The 27145-nt window shown below is 50.9% G+C and overlaps 1 protein-coding gene across 2 annotated transcripts in view; it reads right to left on the bottom strand.

The window, feature by feature from the left end:
- Nucleotides 1–537: 537 nt before the first annotated feature.
- REXO1 (RNA exonuclease 1 homolog) overlaps nt 538–27145 on the bottom strand; it is a 44068-nt gene continuing 17460 nt past the window's right edge. For both annotated transcript variants that reach the window (XM_077332052.1, XM_077332053.1), the window contains exons 4-16: nt 25246–25477; nt 21180–21337; nt 19552–19689; nt 16675–16798; nt 15651–15764; nt 14458–14595; nt 13537–13650; nt 11889–11962; nt 10274–10384; nt 6933–7048; nt 6319–6457; nt 5942–6062; nt 538–3421 (exon numbers count right to left, since the gene is read on the bottom strand). In XM_077332052.1, the coding sequence (XP_077188167.1) occupies nt 3333–3421; nt 5942–6062; nt 6319–6457; nt 6933–7048; nt 10274–10384; nt 11889–11962; nt 13537–13650; nt 14458–14595; nt 15651–15764; nt 16675–16798; nt 19552–19689; nt 21180–21337; nt 25246–25477 (1668 nt within the window). In that variant the 3' untranslated portion in view covers nt 538–3332. The remainder of the gene's footprint in view (nt 3422–5941; nt 6063–6318; nt 6458–6932; nt 7049–10273; nt 10385–11888; nt 11963–13536; nt 13651–14457; nt 14596–15650; nt 15765–16674; nt 16799–19551; nt 19690–21179; nt 21338–25245; nt 25478–27145) is intronic.

Raw genomic sequence — 27145 nt, 5'->3', positions numbered from 1 at the left:
TGCCTTCCCCAGTCATTACCCTTTACCCCCCCAGTAGCAAGCTGGGTACTCATTTTACCGACCTCAGAAGGATGGAAGGCTGAGTCAACCTTGAGCCGGCTGCTGGGATCGAACTCCCAGCCTCATGGGCAAAGCTTCAGACTGCATGTCTGCTGCCTTACCACTCTGCGCCACAAGAGGCTCTTTGTGTGGTATGGGACGCCAACTCATAGGGCAGTCCTTTCTTACCCTTGAGAAACCCCTGAAACATTCTCCTGGCTTCGAGAAACCCCAGATGTGGCCCAAATGTACAGAACATGGTTGGGAAGCAGAGCTGTGGACACGCCCACCAGAGGCCCCTCCCCTTCCCGCCCCCACCAGGCCCATCAGTGGCCTTTTGGGGAGGAGTAAAAGGTGAATAAGACTATATGTATATGTATAAAAAATTAAAGAACACCCACTCAGTCAGCAAACCCTCGCAGGGCTCTCAGGAAACGCCGTTTATCAGATGACCCCAATTCAACTGCACCCCCCCCCCCAAAAAAAAATCAGAACAACTTGTTTGGAATTTTGTTTTTATTAGAAAGATTTACAAAATAGTGTTAAACAGGTATACAGTCGCTATGTACAATGTCTACATGTTTTCATTATTATTCCTGTTCAGTGTTCAACAGCCCGTGGGGGAGAGGCAGGGAGAATTTGGGCAGGGCACAGAATGAAGAACTCTCTGACGTCTATGAGCAATATAATGGGAGGGGGGGGGAGTAAGCAGTGCCAAAAAGGCTTGCTTGACCTGTGGGCATGGGAACAAGCAAACCTCAAGCAGCCGGCAAACATCACACCTGCAGCCAAGTTTCAAGGAGCGTGTCAGGAAACGGCCATCCCCGCCCCGAGGGCAGAGAGGGCCCAGGCCGTCTCCAACGCAGGAGGGTGAGACGCTCTTGCCAAGCAACGACTCCCTGAAATCCCAAGGCTGGCGCAAAACTGGTGGATACTTCAGACAGTACGAAAACAGACTTGCAGGTGTGGTGCGCTAAACACCCGTGCGGCGTTTCCTTTTGTCCGGCTCCCCAAAAAATGGCACTCAAAGGGTGTGTGACTGAAGCCAGCCAGCCAAGGAACCTTAACTGCTGATCTGTATCTGAGCACCGCTTGGGGTGAAATCGACCCGATTTCCGGCTGAGGCCTCCAAAATGATATGGAGCAAGCTGGTGACCGTGGGATATATGTCAAGGAATCACACTCTCAATGCACACCCAAGCTCGTTCCCGCCAGACTCAAGTGTCATGGGCGCTCTTGGAAGTGCAAGGGCTGAAAAGCACAGGGAAGAGAGGCAGTCACAGCCCTATCCCCTCTGCAGGGAGGGGGGAAGGACCGAAGCCTTCTAGTGCTCCCTTCCGACAGCCATCCCGGCCCCTAGCTGCTGTTACGGACAAGGCACAGCTACTCTACTGCCTCTTGTCCTGGGCAATACCACACAGGCTGCAGATCCCAAGTCCGATGGGCTGGAGAAAAACAGGGTGTCTGAATACTGTCCCCCAAACCACCTCTTCTGGCCACTGTTTGGGGAAGGTTATAAGGCTACGGGGTCAAATGGAGACTGAAGCTAAGGAGGGCAAGCCCTCGCCATGAAGCACCACAGGGGAAGGAGGTCAAAGATGCTCATTTGTTGCTGGCAGTCGAGCGTATTTGATGGCAGCTGACAATCGGGGAACGTGTCCACTGCCCCCTTTCTGCTAAGGGTGTAACAGCCCCATTGCCGGGCCCTCTGAAACTTATATGCAGCTCCCGTTACAGGGGGTCTGGAGTCTTCGCACATCCCGAGGGCCTTCAGTACTTTCAGGTGGGTAGCCCAGGGATAGTCAAACTGTGGCCCTCCAGATGCCCATGGACTACAATTCCCATGAGCCCCTGCCAGCAAATGCTGGCAGGGGCTCATGGGAATTGTAGTCCATGGACATCTGGAGGGCCGCAGTTTGACTACCTCTGGTTAGCCACATTGGTCTAAAGCAACTGAACGATGATTCAATCCAGTGGCACCTTTAGGACAAGCCGAGCTTGATTCTGGGCATGAGGACTTCTTCCAGTGCCCCAGAATCAAACTTTGTTAGTCTAAAAGCTGCCACTGGACTCAAACTTTGCTCCTTCGACGCGTGTGAGCAAAAAAAGCCCATAGAGGTGTTAGATCTGGTGGGGAAAAGATGAGTTAATGGCCTGCCTGTGCCCTTCCAGAGGCAGTACCCACTAAAGTACCAGTTAGGAACGAATTCCACTCTGAGGCTTTGGTAGGAGGGACCGCCCGGGGCCTTGGGAAGCTGAAGACTCGGGGAAATGTTTAAAGTAAAAAAATAATAAACTGTTTGGGAGCATGGGGTCCACGAAGCGTGCCCCTCTGCTGGAAGGAGAGGACCTGTTGGCCGGTTCAAGAACGGCAGATGCCTTGGGCTAGTGGGCTACCCTTTAGTGCAGGGTGGGGGGCGAAGGAGGAGAAAAGGGACAGACTGAATGATGAAGACACGAGGCAAAGGAAGGGGGCATAGTTGTGTCCTTTCTCTCTCTGCAGTTCAGCATATACCCCCCCTTTGGCCTCTGAGTGCAAGCCTTTCTGCCCAGCTGTGCCTGACAGGGCCACAGGGGTAAGGTCACACCAGCCCTAGGAAAGACCACTCCTTCCACCCCCAGTGGGTGGCAGCACCCCCCCCCCTTTCCCAAACTAGGTGCTCAAATGAGGCACCAGCCAGTTTAAATCACACTGGCAGGGCCCCGGAGGTGTAGTTCTCCATGCACCCCAGCTTGTCCGCACACCACCCCCCACCCCCACAGGCACATCTCCATCTCGGACCATCTGTGGTTTGATGTTCCCCTGTCAAGAGAGGCCCCGTGACCAACATCAGCCGGTCCCAGACCTCAGTCCTGTTGCCCTTGATGCAGTTCGTGGCCCCTCCCCTCCTCTCCCCACCCCAAACTCCCTCTTGTCCACATCCCTGGCCGATTCAACGCTGCAGCCGAATCCTGCAGAAACATCCTCGAGCGGGCAAAATTAAATTAGAAGGTTTCTCGTCATGTCCATAAATAAAAACGGGGAAGGGGAAATAGTGCTCTAGAGCCCACCTAGAGCTGGGCTGCATGGGGTCTCACATCCCAGCCTGTGTGCCCGGAAAGGGCGGGTGCCTGGTTCCCATGCCAGTAGCAGCTCCCTCCTGAGACCCAGGGATTCCTCCTAAAGATGGAGGGGGGAAAGGCAGAGAGAGACCCTTTGCAGGGACACAGGCGGGCTGCTCTGGAGACTTTTATTGCACTGTGCCAAAGCCGGAAGGAAAGGCGGGGGGGGGGGGGACGGGAGAGAGAGGAGGTCATCGCTTTACTTTTGCATCCTCTTTGATCTTCCAGATCATCAGTTCCATGCAGGCTCGGGCATCCTCACTGGAGTCATGACCTTCCACTGGCAAGAAAAAGAAATGGGAAGTTAGATCACCTGGAGCAAGCAACTGTTGCCGCAGGGCAACCAAAATGGCGAAAAAAATATGCGTGCAGCCCTCTGGCAGCTCTCCTGCTCCAAGTGGAGAGGAAATTACCTCACTATCGGCGTGGGCTGGTTCTCTGACATTGGCATGACGGCCCACCCAAGTTTTCTACTTGGGCTGCCCATCAGTGTGTGAAACCCACAGCAGACATGCATCAAATATCCTCCCACGGACCAATATGGAAGGAACAGAGGGGACATAACTACTTGAGTCTACCCATCTCTGGAAGCCCCGGGCCTTAATTTTAAGGAAAAGACTTCTGAAAGGCATTCTCTCCCTGTCCACATATAGCAATAAAAGCAAGGGAAGGGAAGGAAGATACAAATTTTGTAAAAGAAATAAATAAAAGAGAGGGATGGACCAGAATCAATGTAGTGAAATTAATTCAAAATAAATTCCGTCTCAACACCCGGAAGAAGTTCCTGACAGTCAGAGTGGTTCCTCAGTGGAGCAGGCTTCCTCGGGAGGTGGTGGGTTCTCCATCTTTGGAGATTTTTAAACAGAGGCTAGATAGCCATCTGACGGAGAGGCTGATTCTGTGAAGGCTCAAGGGGGTGGCAGGTGACAGTGGATGAGCGATTGGGGATGTGAGTGTCCTGCATAGTGCAGGGGGTTGGACTAGATGACCCAGGAGGTCCCTTCCAACTTCATTATTCCATGATTCCGTGAGAGCAACTGATACAGTTAAGCACTGCTTCATGTTGTGGGGAGTCAGTCTGAGGCACATGGCGTTTAGCCGGACAACTGAAAAAGTCAGCGGTCCACTGGACAGGAAGCAGTGCAAATTTCCACCCAAGACCAAAGGGGTCATTGGCTGGGGCATGCTAAAAATCCCATTAATAAGCTCCAGTCTTGTGACACACGTTCTCTCTGCCCTCCTCTGGGTGACCTCACCCCAGTCGCTTTGACATCAGCCTACCCTACTTTGAAGAGCTGTTAATAGGCTAAAAATGGAGGAAAGCGCCAGGTGTGGAAGAAAAACTTGTAGAAAGGCTTCCCAGGAAGGCAGGGCCCCAATTTTAATCGCCTGTGTAATTGACAGTCTTTGCCTTTCCTCTTTATTCCTCCTCCACGGATTCCTGGAAACGTGCAGGATCTAGCCCAGTGGTCCCCAACCTTTTTATCACCGGGGACCACTCAACGCTTGACAATTTTACTGAGGCCCAGTGTGTGTGTGTGTGTGTGTGGGATAGTTTACTCCTCTACTCTTAACCACTGCCCTAACGCTCTCTGATCGCTCTGGTCATGTTTAAACACCCCTTCAAAATAAGATACAGACACGCCACAACAATGAACATAAGGAACATTTTATTTTCATGGAAATTTTAACTCATGACAATGACAAATCAATGGGAACCTGGAGCTTGTTTCTCTGCAACGAGATAGTCCCATCTGGGAGTGATGGGAGACAATGACACCCGAAGTGTGTTGTAAAGGGCCGGGGGGGGATGAAGTAAAGGGCTGGGGGGGGGGGAGAAGGCGTCCTCCGGGGCCCACCTCCAATTAGTCCACAGACCACGTGGTCCGCCACCCACGGGTTGGGGATCGCTATTCTAAATCACGGGCTCTCCTTTTGAGATCCAAGTGACTCTATTTCCCATGCGCCGGTTGTGAAACCCAGTTCATCGGAGGGCTATCCCTGCAGTTTGATTTTATTGCTCTTTAATTGTGAAATCCAGTTTCACCACAATACTCAGCGAGTGGCAGTGCTCTGCTGGTAATTAGGGCCAGGTTTTCCCTATAAAACTTGTTTGGCCCTCAAGATTCAACAACACACCAAGTAAAAACAAGCTGATCCCATAAGGCGGTGTGAAATCCAAGGAAGAAAAGATGGGATGGGCTCACACTTCCTGTGAGAATGCGAGGCTTTTTAAAATGGATGAAAGGAAGAAGAGTTGGTTTTTAGACTGGTTTCTCAGTGGAACAGGCTTCCTTGGGAGGTGGTGGGTTCTCCATCTTTGGAAAATTTTAAACAGAGGCTGGAGAGCCATCTGACAGAGAGACTGATTCAGGTTACAGTGGATGAGCGATAGGGATGTGAGTGTCCTGCATAGTGCAGGGGGTTGGACTAGATGACCCAGGAGGTCCCTTCCAACTCTATTATTCTATGATTTATACCCTACTTTTCACTGCCCAAAGGAGTCTCACAGCAGATTCCAGTCACCTTCCCTTTCCTCTCCCCACAACAGACACCCTTGTAAGGTAGGTGAGGCTGAGAGAGCCCTGATATTCTTGCTGGGTCAGAACAGATTTATCAGTGCTGCAGGGAGCCCAATGTCACCCAGCTGGGTGCATGTGGAGGAGCAGGGAATCAAACCCGGCTCGCCAGATTAGAAGCTGCCACCCTAAACCACGACACCACTCCGGCTTCTGGGAGTTTCAGGGACGCTACGGGGCAGCCTCACCCCCCCCCCCTTCTCCCCATCCCCGGGTCTCACCACTGTCCTGGATGATGCGCTTGAGGTAGTCAGCCATCAAGGTGCGCAGCGCCCGCTTGTAAGGAAACCCCAGCCGATGGGGAAAGACAACAGCTGTGTCGACCACCGTGCTGTGGAGGAGCTGGTGGAGGGAAGGCAGAAAACACACCCTGGTCACTGCTACATTCCACAACTCACTTGAAGTCTGAGACCCAGCAACCTTCAGAAGGCTTGGAAGAGTGACCTGCTCAGTTCAAGGATGGCCAACTTCTTCGACCTGAAAGGCCATATTTCAGCCACCCAAGGCACGTGTTATAGTACCTTTCCTCCCAACTACAGTACCCCCCCTGCCACCTAGAGCACCCAGACAGACAAAGGAAGGTCCTTCTGCCTGTTACCTTTAGTGCAAATAAGTCGCTCTCCAAACTGTGCCCTATGAGAATGGTGTCCGCACTGAACATGTTCAAGAGAACCGCCTGGACATCTCGCAAGGTTACGGTCACGTCCTCCAGATCTGCCTCCGTGACTCCTGAGAATCTGCCGAGGGAAAGCTGGCACTGAAGACACTCAACGAGACTAAACTATGTTCTGGGCAGGGCAGGGGGCAGGGGGCAGGGGGCAGGGGAGGCCGTCCTGAGAGCGCTGGCCTTGCGGTCTGGTTTACAGATTCTGAACTTCCAACAACCGAGACCTTATTTCCAGAATTGGGTCAACGCTAAGAATGATCAGAAATCCAACCCAGCCATCTTTCCCCCTCCCAGCAGGAGTCCCCAATCTGGGCTGGAAGAAATCAAAATAGCCGTTACCAGTAACTCATGCTGAGACACAATGGGCAGCTTCCGCCGTAGAACAGCATTTTGGGATTCCCAGGAGATATTTCTCCTGGAAACCCTGCTTCCCGAGGCCTCCGCGCCTGCTGCTGGCCAGTTCCGCTCTCACCGGCTCATCAGATCGGGCCCTGCCGGAAACGCAGTTGACCCAGGCGACCCCTTTGCCCCTCCGAGCCCCTCACCTTGTGTTGAAGTCCACCACTTTGCGGTCTGGCTTGACAAAAGTGTCGTAGACCACTTTCAGCTCCGAGTTGATCACCGTAACCCGGGTCAGCTCCAGGCCTTGCTTGGTGTAAGACTGCGAAAGCCAAGGGCCGAGAGTCACGACAGGAGCCCTTCGGAAGGGAGAAGGGGCCGAAGACTCCGCAACCAAATCTTTCTCGGCCAGCGGTTTTGTGTAGGATCTCTTTTGGCAACTCACGAGTAATATTTAAGAAGAATTTTGTTGTCACACAAAACCAAAAAGGGGGGGGGAAGCACGTGCTATGGCGAAGAGAAGAGCCTAATGCTGGGAGCGAGTGAGGGCAAAAGAAGAAGGGGACGACAGAGAATGAGGTGGCTGGATGGAGTCACTGAAGCAGTAGGTTCAAACTTAAATAGACTCCGGGGAATGGTAGAGGACAGGAAGGCCTGGAGGATCATTGTCCATGGGGTCGCGATGGGTCGGACACGACTTCGCACCTAACAACATAACAATGGCTATCCCACCCCACCCCACATCTCGTGTACTGTATATTTAATATTTATTTTCCTGCATTTTATGTATGCTGTTCTATTTAAACTTGGCCACTGATAAAGGCTGCCATGCCGAAACAAGCCTGGTCAGTGTAGGCTTTAGTCTGAATGTACGCATGGATTATAATGAGGCCATACTTTAAGCCTTGGGTTTTTAATCTTAATGAATATTAATATTCAATTTTACATTACGTTCTACCCGATAGAGCAGTGGTCCTCAACCTTTTTATCACCGGGGACCACTCAATGTGTGACAATTTTACTGAGGCCCGGTGGGGGGGGGGTAGTTTACTCCTCTACTCTCAACCACTGCCCTATCGCTCTCTGATCGCTATGGTAATGTTTAAACATCCCTTCAAAATAAGATACAGACACGCCACAACAATGAACATAAGGAACATTTTATTTTCATGGAAATTTTAACTCATGACAATGACAAATCAATGGGGACCCTGAGCTTGTTTCTCTGCAATGAGATAGTCCCATCTGGGAGTGATGGGAGACAATGACACCCAAAGTGTGTTGTAAAGGGATGGGGGGGGGATGAAGTAAAGGGCCGGGGGGGGGGAAGAAGGCGTCCTTCGGGGCCCACCTCCATTAGTCGAAGAACCACATGTGGTCCGCGGCCCACAGGTTGGGGATGGCTACTATAGAGGCTTCAGCACACTTTCTTTATTTTGACCCTTTTGGGGTGGGGGAGGACTTTTTGAAGTCAGCCAGAGGTGGGCTAATGCTAAAGGGGCCTTCAAAACTCTCACAATGAGGCTTCTGGAAGCAGGGCTGATTTCCTGGACGGCACCACGCCCGTCAGCCATGCTTGGATCCCCTCGATTTGGGTGCCAACTCTGGCTTGAGAAATTCCTGGAAATCCTGGGATATAGGTTCGGGGGAACAGGGTCTCGGAAGGCGGGGTGCCTCCTCCAAAGAATCCTTGATCACTTTTTTAATTCTGGGAGATTGCCAGGCCCCACCTGGAGGTTGCCCACACTAATATACACCTGCCCAACCCCACAGAAGAAAAAGAAGAATTGGTTCTTATGCCGCCTTTCTCTACCAGGAGGAGTCTCAAAGTGGCTTACAGTCCCCTTCCCTTTCCTCTCCCCACAACAGACACCCTGAGAGGGAGGGGAGGCTGAGATAGCCCTGATATTACTGAAGAAGGTTGGTTCTTATATGCCGCTTTTCTCTACCCGAAGGAGGCTCAGAGCGGCTTACAGTCTCCTTTACTTCCTCTCCCCACAACAGACACCCTGTGGGGTGGGTGAGGCTGGGAGAGCCCTGATATTCCTGCTTGGTCAGAACAGCTTTCTCAGTGCCATGGGGAGCCCAAGGTCACCCAGATGTCTGCATGTGGAGGAGGAGCAGGGAATCAAACCCGGCTCGCCAGATTAGAAGTCTGCACTCTGGGGCAGTGATTTTCCTGCAGGGCAGGAAATCCCATCTCTCCTGCGCAACTTGGCTTCCTAGTGTCAGGTGTGAACCGGTGTGTTAATGCCAATTTTATTTTTAAATAAGGTTGTATTCTTGGGAAACAAATCAAGATGAGTAGCTGTGTTAGTCTTCCTGTTGCAACAGAAAGGAGCAGTGACTCACAAAAGCTCACACCCTGCCACACATTTGATTAGCCTCTAAGGTGCTCCTGGGCTCTTTGCGGGTTATTTTTTAAAGCGGATTTTAAATATCTTTCTTTTTAACTTGCCATATTGGGGGAAAGGAGAGGAACGCCTGCATCTCCCCCCGGCTGCCAGAGTCCTCGCTAGGGCTCACAAGACACCCTGTGCTCACACAACTGCATTGGCTCCCAGTGGAGCACCAGATTAGGTTCAACATGCTGGTTTTAACCTTTAAGGCCGTTTGCGGTTGGAGCTCAGCATACCTGAGGGACTGCCTCTCTGAATATGTCCCCTGAAGAGCGTTATGCTCTGCCGGTTCCAACAGGCTGGTGGTCCCTGGCCCAAGAGTGGTTCACCTGGCCTCGACCAGGGTCAGGGTCTTTTCAGTCCTGGCCCCTACCTGGTAGAATGAGCTCCCAAAGACACTGCCCCTGTTGGAACTCACCCAGTTCTGCAAGACCTGCAAAACAGAGCTCTTCCACCAGGCATTTGGTTGAGGCTGCCCTCCTCCCTCCTCGAAACACTCTCCCTCGTAATATCTGGACCTCAATTATAGTAAGGGAGGGCCGTGTGGGTGAACAAAATGAACAGGCCTGGACGCAAGGGATGTCAATGTTTTAATGGGCGGATTGATTTTGGTTTTAATTCTGTCGTTTTTAAGCTGCTGTACATCGCCCCGAGACAGCTGGTCCAAGAGGAGCAGGCCTATAAATCTAATTCCGAAGAAGTGAACAAACAAACAAACTGGGACAGCACTTTCAAAATCTGTGATATCCAGCCTACTTTTGCAACCTGAAGCTCACAGGTAGCACATACCCAGAATTTCTTCTAGCCAGACCCAGAACAGAGAGGTAGCCAAAACAGACCCCAGGTGCTTGGGGAGCAAAGCAGAGGCATTCCAAGGGGCAGCAGCGAATGCAAGGTTGGCCGATACGCTATTTAGTCAGGTGGGAAACTGTGGAATCAATCCAGACACTGAATCCCACTGTCAGGTCTATCTACTTATATATTCGGACTGCCAATGGCTCTCCAGGGTCTTGGCCAAAGAAAGCTCTTTCGCAACTCCTCCTTTTAAGTGCCTATGCCAGGGATCAATCCAGGAACAAGCAGGTGCTCTGCCACTGAGCTGTGGCCCGTCCTCACCCAGCCCTCCCACCTAAGCCCAGGTTGCTCACCATTTCACAGTCTAAGGCATAGATGCTCGGATAGCCGTCTGCACTGGGCAGTTTTTCAAAGGTCTTCACAAAGCCCGTCAGATTCTCCTTCCGGCCATCGTGGACGTGTTGCTGGGGGGAAAAAAGACAGGGAAGTGAGGACGCTAACTCTACTCCAGATTTTTAAAAGGGGGGAGTGGGGGGCACTGCTGGCTGTGCCGAGGCTTTTCCATTTAAACCAGTCAACACCGGGAGAGCCTGGTTTGTCAAAGCCACACTAAATAAATTGCTTTCTAGATTTCAGTAGAGAGGAACAGGTGAACTCTAGATCTGCTCTACGTCCCACTGGCTAGGTGAGGAGTGATGGGTGGGGATGCAGGCCAGGGCTTTCTTTACAGTGGAACTCCTGGCTACATGAAGTTCAGTCAGCTAGATCTCCAGAAGGCTGATCCAAACTAGGTTTTATTGCTGTTGTTGTTCTGGATTTTAAGTTTCTCACTGGCCCGAGTCATTCTTAAGGGTGCCGTGGGCAGACAGTGGTCTGTTTTAAGGACTGGACTCCTGCCACATCTCAAGGTCATTCCCAGGTCAAGCGTGCTGGCCCAAAGGTGGGCAAGGGTGGCTTGTCCAACAGGCCCATGGGGGCGGCACTTGTCTTCCCAGCTCTTATGGTTGCATGTGCCACTTTTTCAGAACTCCCTGCCCCAGGGGAGAGGGGATGAGAAAGCAAATCAACCCCATCCCTGGTTTTCCCCAAATTACTCGGAACTGAATTATTCAAGAGGGTTTGTCATGAAGTTACTTGGAGAAACAACAGGAGTGTGTACAGTTGCAGACAGGCTGCTGTGGGCTGGCTCCCACCGGGTGATTCTGCATCACTTAGTATGTCATATTAACACTTCTGCTTTGCTCTGGGTCTGTTTTTCAGACTTATGGGTCAATCTACAACCCAAATCTTAGTTGATGGCTGACTGACAGTCCCACCGTCTTGATAGGAGCCTCTGAACCTTGTCTCAGAGGCAGACCATCTGCTTGGCAGCTGGACAGTCCCAGTATCCTCTCCAGTAGAAAAGGACCCGGTAACATGTGAAAGACCTCTGCATGAGACCCCGGAGAGCTGTTGCCAGTCTGAGGAGCCCCAACAGACCTTGTTGGAACAAGGGTCTGACTTGGTAGAAGGCAGATTCATGTGTGTTCAAAGTCTGCCTCAAGTCCCAGTGAGAAAAGCAGACTCTGTTTCCTGAGGGGATTGGCCCACTCAGAGGTCTCCTTCATTGCCCAAGGCTGAGGCAAACACAGGAGAGAAATAGGATAAAGACAGAGCTCCTTAAGAGTTGCAGAGGAAGCAACACTGGGCCCGTTCTCTCTTCCACGTGTAGGGCCAGTCCCACTGGCACTTCAGATCCATGAACATGATGGTCACCGAAAGAAGGCGCCACCCAGAAACTCTCCGAGGAGGAGGAGGTTCGACTGGACCAGAGAGAAGGCAGCTGCACATGCAGGCTCCCCATCATGCTTTGCACACACACACACACAGTCCCAGGTCCAGTCCTTAGCATGTGCGATTACAAAATTCTGGGGCAGTAAAGCGGAGATACCGATGGCCCCACTCCATGGAAGGCAGTATCACACTCACCTTTGCCACCTGGCAGCCTGGTGAGCCTACCACTCCCGAGCAGCAGCTGTAGTGCGTCTCCCAGCCACCGGGCACTGCAGAGAAAGAGCAATGCAAAGTGAGAAGGCACCTGACACGCACATACACCAGGAAACAGGACAAGCCCTGCTGGATCAGGCCAATGGTCCATCCAGTCCACCATCCTGCCTCACACCCTGGCCAACCAGTGCCTCTGGACAGCCAACAGCAGGGCACAGAGGTCAAGGGTTTCCCCTGATAAGAACACCAGCCCTATTCTAGACTACGCTATGGGAGATCTCACCACGTGAGAACTGTGGTAGGCAACGGCGGCTGGAGCGGCGGAGTTATGGGCTTTCCTTTTGAACTGTTCCGCCATCTCGATGCTGTTTATATTAGATCGCTTTAATTGTGGTTGGGGATGTTTTAATTGTTGATTCATTGCTTTGTGTTTTGATTGTTTTACTGTGAGATGCCTCAGGCTGGCAGTTGCCGGGAGAGGCGTGAGTGAATGAATGAATGAATGAATGAATGAATGAATGAATGAATGAATGAATGAATGAATGAATGAATGAATGAATGAATGAATGAATGGTCCTGCTGAATCAGACCAGTGGTCCAACTCATCCAGCATCCTATCTCACACGGTAGCTGACCATGTCCTCTGGTGGGCGAACAGGAGGGCAGAGAGACAAAGTGTTTCTCCTGAAAAGAACACCAGTGGCTCAGACCAATGAAGCTCCCTCTAGTCCAGCATCCTGCCTCACAGAGTGGCCAACCAGTTCCTCTGGAGAGCCAACAACAGAGCACAGAGGTTGACGCCTTCCCTGATGTTGCCTCCTGGTACTAGCATAAAGACATCGACTGTCTCTGAACACAAGAAGCCTGGAATCCACTCAAGTCAAGAAGCAGGAGAAGTATGAAGGGCCCAATTCAGTTCAAGCAAGCGCACAACCCCAACACTGCCCCCTCCACCTTGGTGAATGATGTGGTCTGAGCATCAGACTGGGAGCCCCAGTGCGATCTCCCCCCCCCCCATCAACTCTGCTATGAAGCCCTCCAAGGTGATCATGGGCCAGTCACTGTCCAACCCTCACAGGACTGTTGAGGATCAAAAAGAGCACTAAGGCTGTAGCCCTCACTGCTTTCATATGAGGTTGAGATCTGGGGCTGGAATCTATTCAAAAGCTCTTTTTAAACTCTAGCCCTGGGCGACCCCAATGCAGGGAGAACTTGGTGTTTTGCCTTCAGGCAGGGTCTGCTGGGTGTATGCTGTCGCGCTTAGATTTTGGAGAAAGCCAAGAAGTGACACACTCCTGGTCTACGGACTCTGCCCTGCGTCTCCTAGACAAATGGCCAGGAAAAAACTGGACTGCTAGATAGCCTCTAGAAGGTTCTCTCAGCACTTGTGGGAAGGACAGGCTGGCATTCAAGCTGCAACTATGAAGACAGACCACGTTGTTCCCCCCCCCCCATGTAGCAACCCATGTGAGCTTCTCAGCACACCATCCTCACAACTAGTGAACAAAGTAAGGCGAAGCCCTGGGGCCGTACAGGAATCCAGACCTCCTCTCCTTGGCCCGAGGTTCTGAACTCTTCTCCAAACGTGCAAACCGAGGATGAGGGAGAAGCCCCTCAAGGTGCACCTTACCCCTTTGCTTGCGCAGCCTTCCCCAGTGGTGCACGCATTCTTCCTTCCGGACGCAGTTCCCAGCCGGGGTCACCATGTACTCCGTCCCACAGCGGCAGCAGACCCTGCAGGAATCTTCGAGCACATAAAAGGGGGGGTGTGGAGGGGCAAAGATCCCCGCTGCACCCTCTTGTCTTCTTTTCCTCCATTTACACGGAGATCTTTGGGAAGCCGCCCCCATGCTGCAACAGACTCTGTCGTTTCTGCAGCTTGCTTAAACAACACGGGCCGCGCCAAAGAGAAAAAAGGATTCGAGAGCTTCAGGTGTTCTGGATTTAGCATCACAGTGCCACTCTGTGGCATATCCAAGATCTGCAGCACGGAGCCGGAGGCAAAGAATGAAACAAAACATGGATGCCCTGAACTGCTATAGGCCCCACTGGAGTCAACAACCTTGATCATTTTGGGGGGCAGCAGGGATAGAGGAGACACACTGGGAGCAGGGATAGAGGAGGCACACTGGGAGAGTCACCCTTATAGCTTTCTCAAACATCGGGACTGCCAACTTTTGCCTCCCTGCTGTTGAATGGGAAAAAAGTTCTCAAGCAGCTGAATCCCGTGACCCTGTCTCATGTACTTATATTCCAATAAACTGCAGCTCCCGGGGATTCTCAAGTCTCCAGCCCTCAGGAGTTGTCTCCTTCTGTTTTAGTATACAGCTCAACCTTCCCAGAGGGGCAAGGAAGGCTGCCATACTTCCAGCAGGCCCCATCCCCAAGCCAGCACAACAATGTAATTAGAACTGTTAGCCCCATGGGGAGAGGACTGGGGGAGGGAGGAATGGTAAGTGATGCTCTGAATCCTTGGTGCTTGGGGGGGCATAAGAAAACCCACATGCACGGTCTCGCGGCCTGCCACTGCCTTCACCAACAGGGCACTTACTGTCGGCCGTTTTCTTCTCTTCTGCCGTGAATACGATGGCTCGGCCAGGCTTCTCGGGGCAAGGCATTGGGTAACCGTTCTCTTGCAGCTGCTCCTCGTTCATCACGTACTCCTTGAGCCTCCGATACAAGGTGGCTCCTGAGGATGAGAAGGGGGAGGAAAGAGAGACGCGGAAGTGGTCAGAACTAGGGATGTGCACTTTGGAGCCTCAGCAATCACCAAAGCCCGAGGTGGCGCATAGGAGGCCCGCAGGTGTGGCAGTGGCTGTGTTAGCTGGCGGCTACACATGGGCACCTACTAGATCCTTTCATTGGAGATACCAAGGATTGAACCTGGGGCCTTCTGCATGCCAAGCAGATGCTCTTTCACTGAACCACACCACCTCCTTTCACAAATGGCTTTTAACCACAAGGTATAGATGGAAAACTATTTATTTATTTGTTTTGCAACTTCTATGCCACTCCCTTGCAATTGGAAGCCTTAACAGAACACATAGCAACCAATATAAAAACCAAGAACCATCTCAGTAAACATCTAGCAGAATATTTAAAAGATAAATTAGCATAACGTGAATTAAAATTAGAACTGTTAGCCCCATGGGGGGGGGAGAGGACTGGGGGAGGGAGGAATGGTAAGTGATGCTCTGAATCCTTGGTGCTTGGGGGGCAACAATGGGGGGGCTCCTGGAATTGCGGTCCTGTTGGTGGACCTCCTGACAGCATTTGAGGTTTGGCCATTGTGTGACGGTGTTGGACTAGATGAGCCGTTGGCCTGATCCAACGTGGCTTCACTTATATTCTCACGTTTTTGCTCTGAGAACCAGCTTGGTGTAGTAGGTTAAGGGGGGGTGGGCACTGTAATCTGGAGAACTGGGTTTGATTCCCCACTTCTCCACACGCAGCCAGCTGGGTGACCTTGGGCCAGTCACAGTTCTGTCAAAGGTCGCTCAGCCCCACCTACCTCACAGGGAGCCTGCTGTGGGGAGAGGAAGGGTAGGTGACTTTAAACCACTTTGAGACCGCTTTGGGGAGTAAAAAATGGGGTACAAAAAAACCAGCTCTTTTCTTTTTCTGTTCCCCCCACCCCTCCGCCCCCAAGTAGAAAGGAGGGACAAGCAGGAGTGAATGAAAACCAATCCCGTTGAGCAAAACCCACTGGAGCCATCCCCAAGGGCTACAGAAAAAGAGACGCACCTGTCAGGTCCTCCGCCTGCAAGCTAGTGGACCGGTTGAGCGAGAAGCTGATCTTGGTGGCCAGTTTGCCTCCCAGCATGGCTTCGTGGGACACCAGCTTCCTGTTGCTGGGCTCTGGAAGAGGAGGAGGAAAACAAAAGACTCACGGCATAACACCCACATACCATGCAAGAGGGCTTGCTCCCGGACCCAAGGCAAGGCCTCCTGTCCAATGAGATGGCTGGCTTGACTAGCCCAGCGAGGCCTGCTAATGGGTTGCGGGTTTCCCAGGACCTTAACGAGACCAGCTATGGGATATCCTTGTTGCTGGAAATGCTGGGGATTCGAATTGGGGTCTCTTTAAAGCAGGGGTGGGCCAACTGTGGCCCTCCAGATGTCCATGGACTACAATTCCCATGAGCCCCTGCCAGCAATGGGAATTGTAGTCCATGGACATCTGGAGGGCCACAGTTTGCTCACCCCTGCTTTAAAGGGACAGCTTCTACTCACAAGCTAGGGGCTTTCAGTCAACACCAAGCATGTGGCAGGGAAGACACACAAAAAGAACCCTACCCGTTGTCTGAAAACTCTTGGTGGACAGCAGCTAAGGTGTCAGTGGGCCCTGAGGCATTCACAGGCACCATGCTGGGGACCCCCTGGTACAGACCAGTTCCCCTAACTCGTGGCTGAGCTCATTAAGGCAGGAGGGGAAAGCTGTCTGGAGCTCCCATGGACTTCTGCGGACCCACAGACCCCTGGTTGGGAATCCCTGACCTAGCAGCAAGAAGAAACAGCCATAACATAAAACATGTGATAAGGAACCAGATGGCCCCAGAGCCTGAAAGAGCTTGAGAACACGGGAAGGGGGAGCTCAAGGAGTACAGCCAACCAACCAACTGCCCAAGGAGTACATTGGGGTGTGGCCAAGCTGCTATGACATGAGACAAAGGCGAAGATGACGTGAACGACATGGTCCGTTCCACTTCTTTGAGGCTCGAGTGTAGTCTCGACAAGGTGAGCTGAGGCCTGAAGGACAAGTACGTACTGCTTGTGCCCTGGGAAGGGCTGGGCAACAGGCTCCGAAGCTTCTTCAGGGTGTTGACTGCCACGTTCAGGTATATGTTCCGGCTGGTGCTGCGCTCATAAGCCACCTTCTCCTCCGACAGCGCCTGTGGAGGACACCGGGATTCTATTGTCACCTTCTCTGGCCCACCAGTGTGGGGCAAGGAGAAGCTGGCCCAGATAGATAGAAACCAGACAAAGTAAACCCCACATACACTCAGTCCTGGGGGGGGGGGTGTCAGGAACCAAGTGGTTGAGACCCCGCAGACTCACTCCACAGACATCTCTCTCTGGCTTCAGGGTGAAGCTTAAAGCAAAAGTCTTTATTGGTGGAATCAGGATCAACACATCACATATGACCACAGACAGGAATCTTGACGGAGATGCGGACAAAGGGGGTAGCTTAGAACAGGGGCAGTCAACCTGTGGTCCTCCAGATGTCCATGGACTACGATTCCCATGAGCCCCTGCCAGCTCAAACTAGGGAGCCAGTGTGGCATAGCAGAGTTTTGGAATAGGCTCTAGGACAGGGGGTGGCCAAACTGTGGCTCTGCAGATGGCCATGGGCTACGATTCCCGTGAGCCTGCCAGCCATTTGGTGTCTGCAGGAGAGGCATTTAAAGGCCCAGCCAAATGGGTGCTAGAGGGCTATATGTCAGCCCCACATCCACCCTTCCCGATCCTGCTGGGGCTGGGCTCACCGGACCCCAAGGCTGCCTTGCGGCCCTCTCTGCACAGCCCTGGCTGTTCAGGAAGGGCAAGTTGGAGGCACTTATTTATTTATTTTATTTATTTATCATACTTCTATACCGCCCTCCCCGGAGGCTCAGGGCGGTTTACATTATAACAGAGAACCATACATAAAACAGTCTGTAGAACATGTACATCGATAACCAACAATTGCAACCAAACACAACACAGTATAACAGTAAACAATCGTAATACAAACAGGTACAGGGCTTGTTGATGGGATTCTGAGGGGGGTGGCTTATTGATTGAATTCTGAGGGGGGGGGCTCCTAGGACCCTTTAAATGCCTCCCAAGCCACCAAACAGCTGATTCTCAAAGAGGCTTCTCTCCTCAGCCGGATCAGCTGTCTGGCAGCAGATTCGGCTGGATCGGTTCACGTTTTCCGAATCAGCTAAGCTCGAATCGATATACCGAATCAGCGATTCGGTCCATTCAAGTTTTACCGAATCAAGAAAACTCAAATACAAAAAGTAGTGATTTTTTTCCTTTGTGAGCAACCCTAGTTGTGAAGATAACACAGTGAAGAAGAGAGTGACGTAAGCTGCTTTGGGTGGGGTATAAATTAAGTAAACAAATTAACTAGCAGGTGCAGCCACAGTGGGAGGCAATTGCTTCCATGCCCTTAGTCACAGGCTTCCAGAGGCATTTCAGCAGCTGCCTTGGGAAACTTGGGCACTGGGTGAATGGTGAAATCCAGCAGGGCTTCTCATGTTTAGACTGACTGCTCTTCTATATCAAATATTTGCCACATACCCTAACTTTTAGTGGTACAAAGGACTGAACAAAGGCAGTCCTGAGCAATTCTGCATTAAAAAAAAAATTCTGGTTGCTCTCTTTCAAAACTTTTGTCTCTGTTCCCTTCTGGCTTTGTCCAGAACTAAGTCTTACAGCAGAGCCTCTTGTGGCGCAGGGTGGTAAGGCAGTGACTTGCTGTCTGAAGCTCTGACTGTGAGTTCGATCCCAGCAGCCGGCTCAAGGTTGACTCAGCCTTCTATCCTTCTGAGGTCAGTAAAATTACCCAGCTTGCTGGGGGTAAAACGGTAATGACTGGGGAAGGCACTGGCAAACCACCCCGAATTGAGTCTGCCAAGAAAACCCTAGAGGGTGTCACCCCAAGGGTCAGACATGACTCGGTGCTTGCACAAGGGATACCTTTACGTCTTACAGCACTAACATGTCACGATTATTTCAGCAGGAAATTCTTTCTAGATTCAGAGGTGTTCATACCGTGTCTTCAGAAGGAAGTAATCAAATGGTTTTGATAGAGTCATTCACATCACCGGGCTTCTATAGGATAGCAACATCCAAAACACCCCTGGATCTCCAAGATGTGGTTTTCATTAGGCTATCTAATCTTTCTGAACACAAGTGGTCTTTGGCAAGGGGAATATGAGGGTTTTCACTTGGGCACCTGGATTAGCAAGCTTCTGATCTCTTCAAGTCAAGAGAGCCTGTAAAGATGGTTACGGCAGGGAATAATCATCTTGATGCGGTCCTGTGATTTACTGATTAATACACTGCTCTGGAACAGACAAAGGGGATCTTATAGTCACCATGTGTCTGCTTTAACAGGAATGCTTCCCCCAGGGGAGGAGTAAAAAAATCTCTGTGTCAACCACCATGTAGAAAGCTAGTACTTCACGGAGAAAAGTTCAAGCTTCGCCTTCTTTCTAATATGCTGGTTTTCCTCAGAGAAGATTCTTCTGGCTTTTGCTGGACAAGGCGGTTTATTTCCATTGCTTCCTGCAGTTTAAAATGCTTATGGCTGAAACAGCACCACTGCAGAGTCTCAAGTCATGCAGCATTTTTTTATGAGAGCTTCTACTGCACTTCTTTGCTTGACTACATTTTTTTCTAAAACAGGGACCGGCCCCTCAGCCAATTAAGAAAAAGGGTGGGGGAATCAAGCACAGGCTTCAGTGTGTTTCATGGGGCTTCTAAATTTCCGGACCACATCCCTCCAACACAGAGAGTTTCTTGCCACGCCTCGGCCCAGCTGCCACCGGGAGCTTGCGGTAAACGAAGAGGTGTCGACAGCAATGGATGAGGTGTTGCTTGTGACCCACCCAAAAAACACATTGCCCCCTCCCCTCCCCGAGCATGCGCTCACCTTGTCAAAGGCCTCCTGCTGTGAGGAACAGATCTTCAAGCACTCGTCGATAAAAAGGTTGAGGTACCTCTGGCGGATGTTGGTGGGAACCTTGGCACCAAACTCAGTCGGGATAACCGGCCGCTTCAGGGCGGCGCTCTGGAAAGAATAAAGGGGGGGAGGCAGCCAATGATGCTTAAGTGACCCAGCCTCTGCCTGGTTCCAAGAAGCTCAAGCTCTCTGACTGAACAGCTGCTGGATCATTATTTGTTTTTCAAAACATTTATGCCCCACTTTTCCTTGTGGCCCAAAGTGGCTTACAGTAGCTCGTTAAAAGGCATTTCGGTTTAAGACACAAAATATTATTATTATTATTATTATTATTATTATTATTATTATTATTATTATTTAATTTTTAGACCGCCCTTCTCCCAATAGGTCTCAGGGCGGTTTACAACATAGTTAAAACACAATAAAATCCCCATAAAAACCCCAATTAACATCAGCAAAAGTTACATATAACATATAGCGGCGGTGGTCACAATTCTGATCTTAGTTCAGCCTGGTGGAGAGAATAATATTCAGAAGAGGGTGGCACCAATACAATAGATCTAACAATGATCTCGATGTTAGAGATCTCAATATTGGAGGGGATCCTCTGATGGATTAGTGGGATATATATAACATATAACAACAAAACCCCAAATGTCTCCACCATTAAAAGATAGCTGCTAATTCAAACCCTGCCCCCACCTCCATGCCATAGCAAACAGCCAGCCCTTGTGTCACTTCCAGAAAATCTCCAAGGAAGATCCCACCCTTCAGCCCTTCAGGGAGCCCATATCACTGAGCAGGAGGTCCCTTCTGACCCTGGAGGTCTCTTCCAACTCTATGATTCTATGAGACAATGGTGGAAAAGGCCCGGGCTCAGGCCCATACCCAACAGGCCACCCTAAGCACTGGCATAACCAATGAGTGGCCACGAGACAACCATACTCAGTGCACAGGGATATGTAGAAGGAAATAGTCGGGGGGGGGGGGGGCTAGTGGGAGGGCTTCTAGAGTTCTACCCCTGCTGGTTGACCTCTTAATGGCACCTGGGTTTTGGCCTCTGTGTGACACAGGAGTGTTGGACTGGACAGACCACTGGCCTGATTCAACACGGCTTCTCTTCTTTTCTTCGGGTCCCACTCTGCAGAAGGCAGCTTGTGGTTTCATGAAGGCTCACACAACTTTCAAAAGTAAAATTCAAATTCTATTCTTGATCGGTACTTCACAGCTAAGATTAAGAGCCCAGGACAAATCATGCTGCTGTCATTACCAGAGCGACACCCCCACCCATCATGAAAGACTCACAGCATCGTAGAGTTGGAAGGGGCTATACAGGCCATCTAGACCAACCCTCTGCACAATGTAGGATCAGCCTCAAGCATCCAGGAGAAGGATCTGTCCAGCTGCTGCTTGAAAACGGCCAATGAGGGGGAGCTCACCACCTCCTGAGGCAGCCCATTCCACGGCTGAACTACTCGGACTGTAAATTTTCTCCCCTGAGATCTAGCCGACATCGTTCTCCATGTAGTTTAAGCCCATTCCTGCGGATCCTCCTCTCTGCTGCCCACAGGAACTTCTCGTGTCCATGTGAGTTTTACCTGCAGCGTGGGGGCATGTGCTACCCTCTTGGGGGCGTTTGTGGTGGTCGTCTTGGACGCCATCCCAGCCAGCGTGCGAGCTTTCAAGGACAATGCATCGGTGCCATTTAAAGATGCCGTGCTCTTGGGTGGAATGGTTTTCTGAGGGCCTCCAGGGGCTAGAAGGAAAAAAAATGATGAAGTGACAGCAGACTCTCGAGTGGCTCTAAAGAATATGCATGCCCCCTAAGCAAAGAACAGTCCCATGTTTGACTTAAAACCCAAACACGGCAGAGGGGACCAAATGACTGGATGTTCGGACCCAGAGCAAACCAAGTCAGGCATCATTAGAGCCTGCTGGGATTTTGGCGGGTGGGGGAGCTGCATTAAGACTAATCCAATCAGGAAGACCCCAGAATTAAAACTTCACCCTATTAAAAAAACAAGCCACTGGACATAAACAGCATAAAACAGAGGCAGACCCTTACAAAGCTGGTAAGATAAAAACTAGTTAAAAGTCTGGAGGGAATAAAAGGAGTTTGGGCTTGGTGCCTAAAAGAAACTAAAGAAGGCAGCAGACAAGTCTCGACAGGGAAGGCGTTGAGAGAGGTGCCACCACCAAAAATACCCTGTGTCTAGCTGTCACCTGCCTGATCACTGAAAGCTGGGGCTGGCAGGGGCACATGGGAACTGTAGTCCATGGACATCTGGAGGACCACAGGTTGACTACCCCTGCCATAGAGCATGTTGCTATTATTATTAGATTTATTACCCGCCGCTATCAGCAAAGCCGTCTCGCGGCGGGTTATGTAGTAATAAAACCCTACATAAAATACAGTTATATTATTAATCCAACCCCATCAAAATTATATATCTGGGCAGCAAAAACCTATCCTCCCCCCACTGTTCAGAGGGTTCCAGCACAGTTCTGGGTTTTCAAAATAAGCAATTGGAGACAGTCATTTCACTGACAGATCGCAGCTAGGGAAACGTCCTGCTATAAAAAGACATCAAATGTTCTCACTGTCTCATCTGCTTGTCCTCGGCATCTAGTAATCAGAGATGGAGTCCCTTCTGGTCTTTCAGCCCCCACAGATAAATCCATAATTCCTTAAGGAACCATTCTGGTCTTTCAGATAAATCCATAATTCCTTAAGGAACCATTCTGGTCTTTCAGATAAATCTATAATTCCTTAAGGAACCAGGCTACAGGCAACACGGTACAGGGAGTATGCTGCTCAGACAGTTCCCCTACGCCAGGCTCCCTCAACTCTTATTTATTGATTTGATTTATATACCGCCACACTCCCAAGACTCACGGCAGTTTACAATAGATGATAAAACAGCGATACCCATAAAATCCCCCATACCAAAAAGATGGCTTATCAGTGGAGTTAGAACAATACAGACGCACTGGGAAACCAATATGGCAATAAAATATCCAAACCGGATTTATTAAGGAATCTCTTTATAAGAGTATAAAGGTAAAGGTATCCCCTGTGCAAGCACGGGGTCATGTCTGCGTTTTCATGGCAGACTCAATACGGGGTGGTTAGCCAGTGCCTTCCCCAGTCATTACCGTTTTAACTCCCAGCAAGCTGGGTGCTCATTTTACCAACTTCAGAAGGATGGAAGGCTGAGTCAACCTTGAGCCGGCTGCTGGGATTGAACTCCCAGCCTCATGAGCAGACAGCATGTCTGCTGCCTTACCACTCTGCGCCACAAGAGGCTCTTTGTGTGGTATGGGACGCCAACTCATAGGGCAGTCCTTTCTTACCCTTGAGAAACCCCTGAGTCCACCTTGAGCCGACTGCTGGGGTTGAACTCCCAGCCTCATGGCCAGAGCTTTCAGACAACATTTCTGCTGCCTTACTACTCTGCGCCACAAGAGGCTCATTGATAGAGTATAAGGTCATACAGTAGCTAAACTTAGCTTGTGGCACGTCTGAGTTTAGCTATTGTATGACCTTATACTCTATCAAGAGTTTCCTTAATAAGTTGAAGTTGGTCCCTAAATATAAAAACCGTCCGTTGAAAAAGCTGTAAGGCGAAACGCATCGGGACTTGTGTGAAATAAGAATAAAAGAATTTCTGAAGATAGACGATTCTATATAAGTCCAGTTTGGATATTTTATTGCCATATTGGTTTCCCAGTGCGTCTGTATTGTTCTATATTTGTTTCTTCACTGGGACCCACGCCTCCATTATCAGTGGAGTTGGCTCCCCTTTAATCTCCCCCCACCCACCTGTCCAGGTAGCAGTCCAGAGCTCTTCCAGTAGGAGCAAGGGACCTGATCTCAGTAATTCAAGGGGACTCACTGATGGTAATTCTGGGACCTCAACCTGGCCTCAACCGAATGCCTGGCAGAAGAGTTCCATCTTGCAGGCCCAGCGGAAAGCTGTTTATTCCAGCAGGGCCCTTAGCTCTTCCAGGAGCTCATTTCACCAGGCTGGAGCCAGGGCCAAAAAAGTCCTGGCCCTGGTTGAAGCCAGGCGAATGTTCCGGAGGCCTGAGACAACCAGCAGATTCATACCCACAGAGTAAAGTGCCCTGTGGGAGGCATAGGCAGACAAGCAGTCCCGCAGATATGCTGGGCCCAAGCCCTTAAAAGCAATACCTTAAACTTGATCTGGAAACAGACTGGTAACCAGTGCAGACGATACAGCACTGGCTGGATATGGGCCCTCTAAGATGTATCAGTGAAGACCTTCGCAGCTGCATTTTGTACCAGCTGTAATTTCCGGGACAAAGCTAAGGGTAGGCCCGCGTACAGCGAGTTACAGTAGTCTAGTCTGGAAGTGATCGTTGCATGGATCACTGTGGCCACATGATCAGAGGACAGGTAGGGCTGGTGCAGATGAAAAAAAGCTGTTCAGGCTATCTTAGTGACCTGAGCCTCTGTAGAAAGGGAGGCATGAAAGATCACCCCCAAATTCCTGGCGGTTGGTGCAGACGTCAGCTGATAGAACTGTTCTCACAGATCAGTTCTGCCAGAGCTTTCTCAGCCCCACCTGTCACAGGATGACTGTTATGGTGAGACGAAGGGAAAGGTCTTTGTAAGCTGCTTTAAGACTCCTTTGGGTAGTGAAAAGTGGGGTATAAAAACCAACCCTTCTTCTTTGGAAGAGTTTCCAGTGAATAAGGGCTACATTCTCTACTGATCACAAAGGTTTCCAGGTGAGCAGTTAACCTGACTCAGAGGTGGCAGCTGACTGGAAACAAAAAGGTCTCCACAAGAAGCGTGGAGCAGTCCACCATGCCGCAAGAGTGCATCCACATCTGAGCCTCCAATGACCAGCCAGGTATGGGCACCAATTCTCCTCCACCCCAGAATGGACAGTGGGGACCCAAAACAGAGAAGAATTCCTGGGCACCACTTGTGCTGCAGCTGTTGAACACAGAGAAAGCAGAAAACTTTCCCAGAAAACCATTCCCAGAAAACCTCTTGGGCCAGGCAGAAGGGACTACAGGATACTAGAAGGCAAAATTGACCAGACAGATTGGGTTAAGAAAAAAGGATGCTTAGGCTGCTTTGGAAACCAATCAGGGGAGAAACGGGTGCACCCTTTTCCCTGTCAAGTTGCTACCAACTTATGATGACCCCAAAGGATTTTCGAGGCAAGAGACGTACTGAAGAGATGTTCAGTCTGCTTCTGAGCAGCACCCCTGGGCCTCCTTGGTGGTCGCCCATCCGAGGACTAACTGGGGCCGACCCAGACAAGATTGGGCTGGTGGGGTACTACTAGAGATGGTTTGCCACAGTCCACCTCTGGGCTTCCTGGGTGGTCCCCCATCCAAGGAATAATCAAGACTGACCTTTGGAGATCTGACAAGATCAAGCTGGCCTGGGCCATCCAGGTCAGGATGTGCCTCCCATTACAGAGCACAAACAAAAGGTGGCAGCGTTAAGCATCAAAATAGGCTACAAGGCACTGTCGAGGATCACCGGGCCAGGTCCAGGACACACCCAGGCTAGTATTGACCTGCACCAAGGGTTAAGGTCAACAAGCATTTGTCCCTAGTGGTGCGATGTACCAGGTTCCCCCCCCCCCCACACACACACACACTCAAGAAGTGCTCCCTTACCGCGTTGGGTGGTCACGGGCCGAACCACATTGCCGGGCACGTGGGCAATCCGCTTCTTTTCTCCTTTGTGCAGCATGAGGGAGCTCCTTGCAGGTGCCGGGGGGGCCAGCACAGGTGGCTGGAAGGCCAGCTGTGCTGCCTGCTGCTGTGCCAGGCGGATCCTCTGGTAGCAGACCTCTTGGGCGGTGGGTGGGCGGTAAGGCCGGACCACTGGCTTGCTCGGGACTTCCACCTGCAAGGGCCGAGAGGCACAAGAGTCGGTTTGCACTGGGGCAAGAGTCTGAGGCAGCTCAGGCCAGGTGGGATCTGGCACCTGGGGAGGCGGCCATGCGCATTCTTAGGGAGAGGCTGTGTTTTGAACAGGTGGATTGTGGAAGGAAGGCTTGCACTGCCAAGAGGGAGGCAAGAAGCCACTGAAAAGCCCTTTGGCCACTTTTTGTACTTTTGCTCCCATTTTCCTTTGTCCGAGTCTTCATAAGGGAGCGATCAACTGAAAGCGAGGAAAGGATTCACGGGGCAGAGAGGGTTAAAGAACGCACGGCCCGAGTCTAACCCAAGAGGCACGCTCGGGTTATCGCAGCACACACTGTCCTCCCCATCTCCACACGCACAGCTTTGCAAAGTGGTTTGCCACTGCAAATATTTGAGTTCAGGGCTTTCCGATCCATTTCACGCCAATCTCTTATCATTTGCTTTTGTGGGAGGGAGGTATTGGTGGGGAAGAAAGAAGTTAACGGGGGAAATTGACAGACGATGCATGACAGGCCCAGGGCATATTTGTGCTGACGGCAAAAGTTTTTCCTAGTGACAACAGAGAGCTTATTGATCGGGGGGGGGGGGGGGGGCAGGCACGGGAGCAAAGCAGGAAGTTGCGTTGTGAATAGGAGACCATCTGGTTTTGGGAAACAGGCTAGCATCAACCTCCCCCCCCCCCCAACAGGGGTGGAACATCCTAAGGAAGTGGTGAGCCAAAGGAGTTTGTGTCACATAATGGGAGGTTGGGTGCGAACCTGTGCTGTCCCAAGTTGCATGCATGCATTTGAACGCTGGTGTTTGTGTGAATGTACACATTCCCAGAGAAAAGTGCGCTGTATCTAAAGCAGCAAACTGCACCCTAGTAGGAGCCAGGGCAGTGTGTGGCCGTTAAAGTGCTGGTTTAGGATCTGGCAGATCCAGGTTCCAATCCTCACTCTGCTATGGAAGCTTGCTGGGTGTTCTTGGCCCAGTCACACAGGGACTGACCTACTTCACAGGGCTGTTGTGAGGGCAAAATGGAGGCAACTAAGATTATGAAAGCTGTTTTGGACCCCTACCATGGAGAAAGGTGGGGTCAAGAAGTAAAAAAAAAAGTAAGAAAAGCTGACGGCAGTTTTCATAGGGAGCAATCTGTCTTTTTCAACCTTCTGACCATGGAGATAACTTTTCAGGCTTCAAGGATTCCCAGAAGCAGTGTCAGCCTCCTGCCACACACCCCGGAGGTGATGTCTCACCAGAAGTGACAGCACTGCCTATGTTAGCAGGCAGGCTTGAGGAAGACAGGGGTGGGGCGAGAGGCAGAAGGTGGTTTACCCCGCAAGGCTGGTCTGTGGATGGTGCCCCCGCCCCTACCAAGTTGCTTGCTCTGCCACAACCCCAGTGAAAGGGTTGTTCGACCCCCAAAGGGGTCCTGACCCCCAGGTTGAGAACCACTGCTCTACACCTTATGTTTTCATCATCCATACCACAAGTATAGTGATTATTTTATTTTTATAAGCCTACCCTTCCTGGTTGACTCAGGGCAGGTTAACAACAAGCATATTGGTTTTTTCTGCTGTATCGTATTTCTCTTATGTCATTTTTGATTGTATTTTATGTCTGGGGTATAAAGGGGAGTTTGTTGGGGTTTTTATACAGACTTTGT

Source organism: Paroedura picta, chromosome 4 (genome assembly GCF_049243985.1).
Source record: "Paroedura picta isolate Pp20150507F chromosome 4, Ppicta_v3.0, whole genome shotgun sequence".
NCBI lineage: Eukaryota > Metazoa > Chordata > Lepidosauria > Squamata > Gekkonidae > Paroedura > Paroedura picta.
The sequence above is the reverse complement of the archived record's forward strand: the minus strand, read 5'-3'. Positions and strand labels throughout refer to the sequence as shown.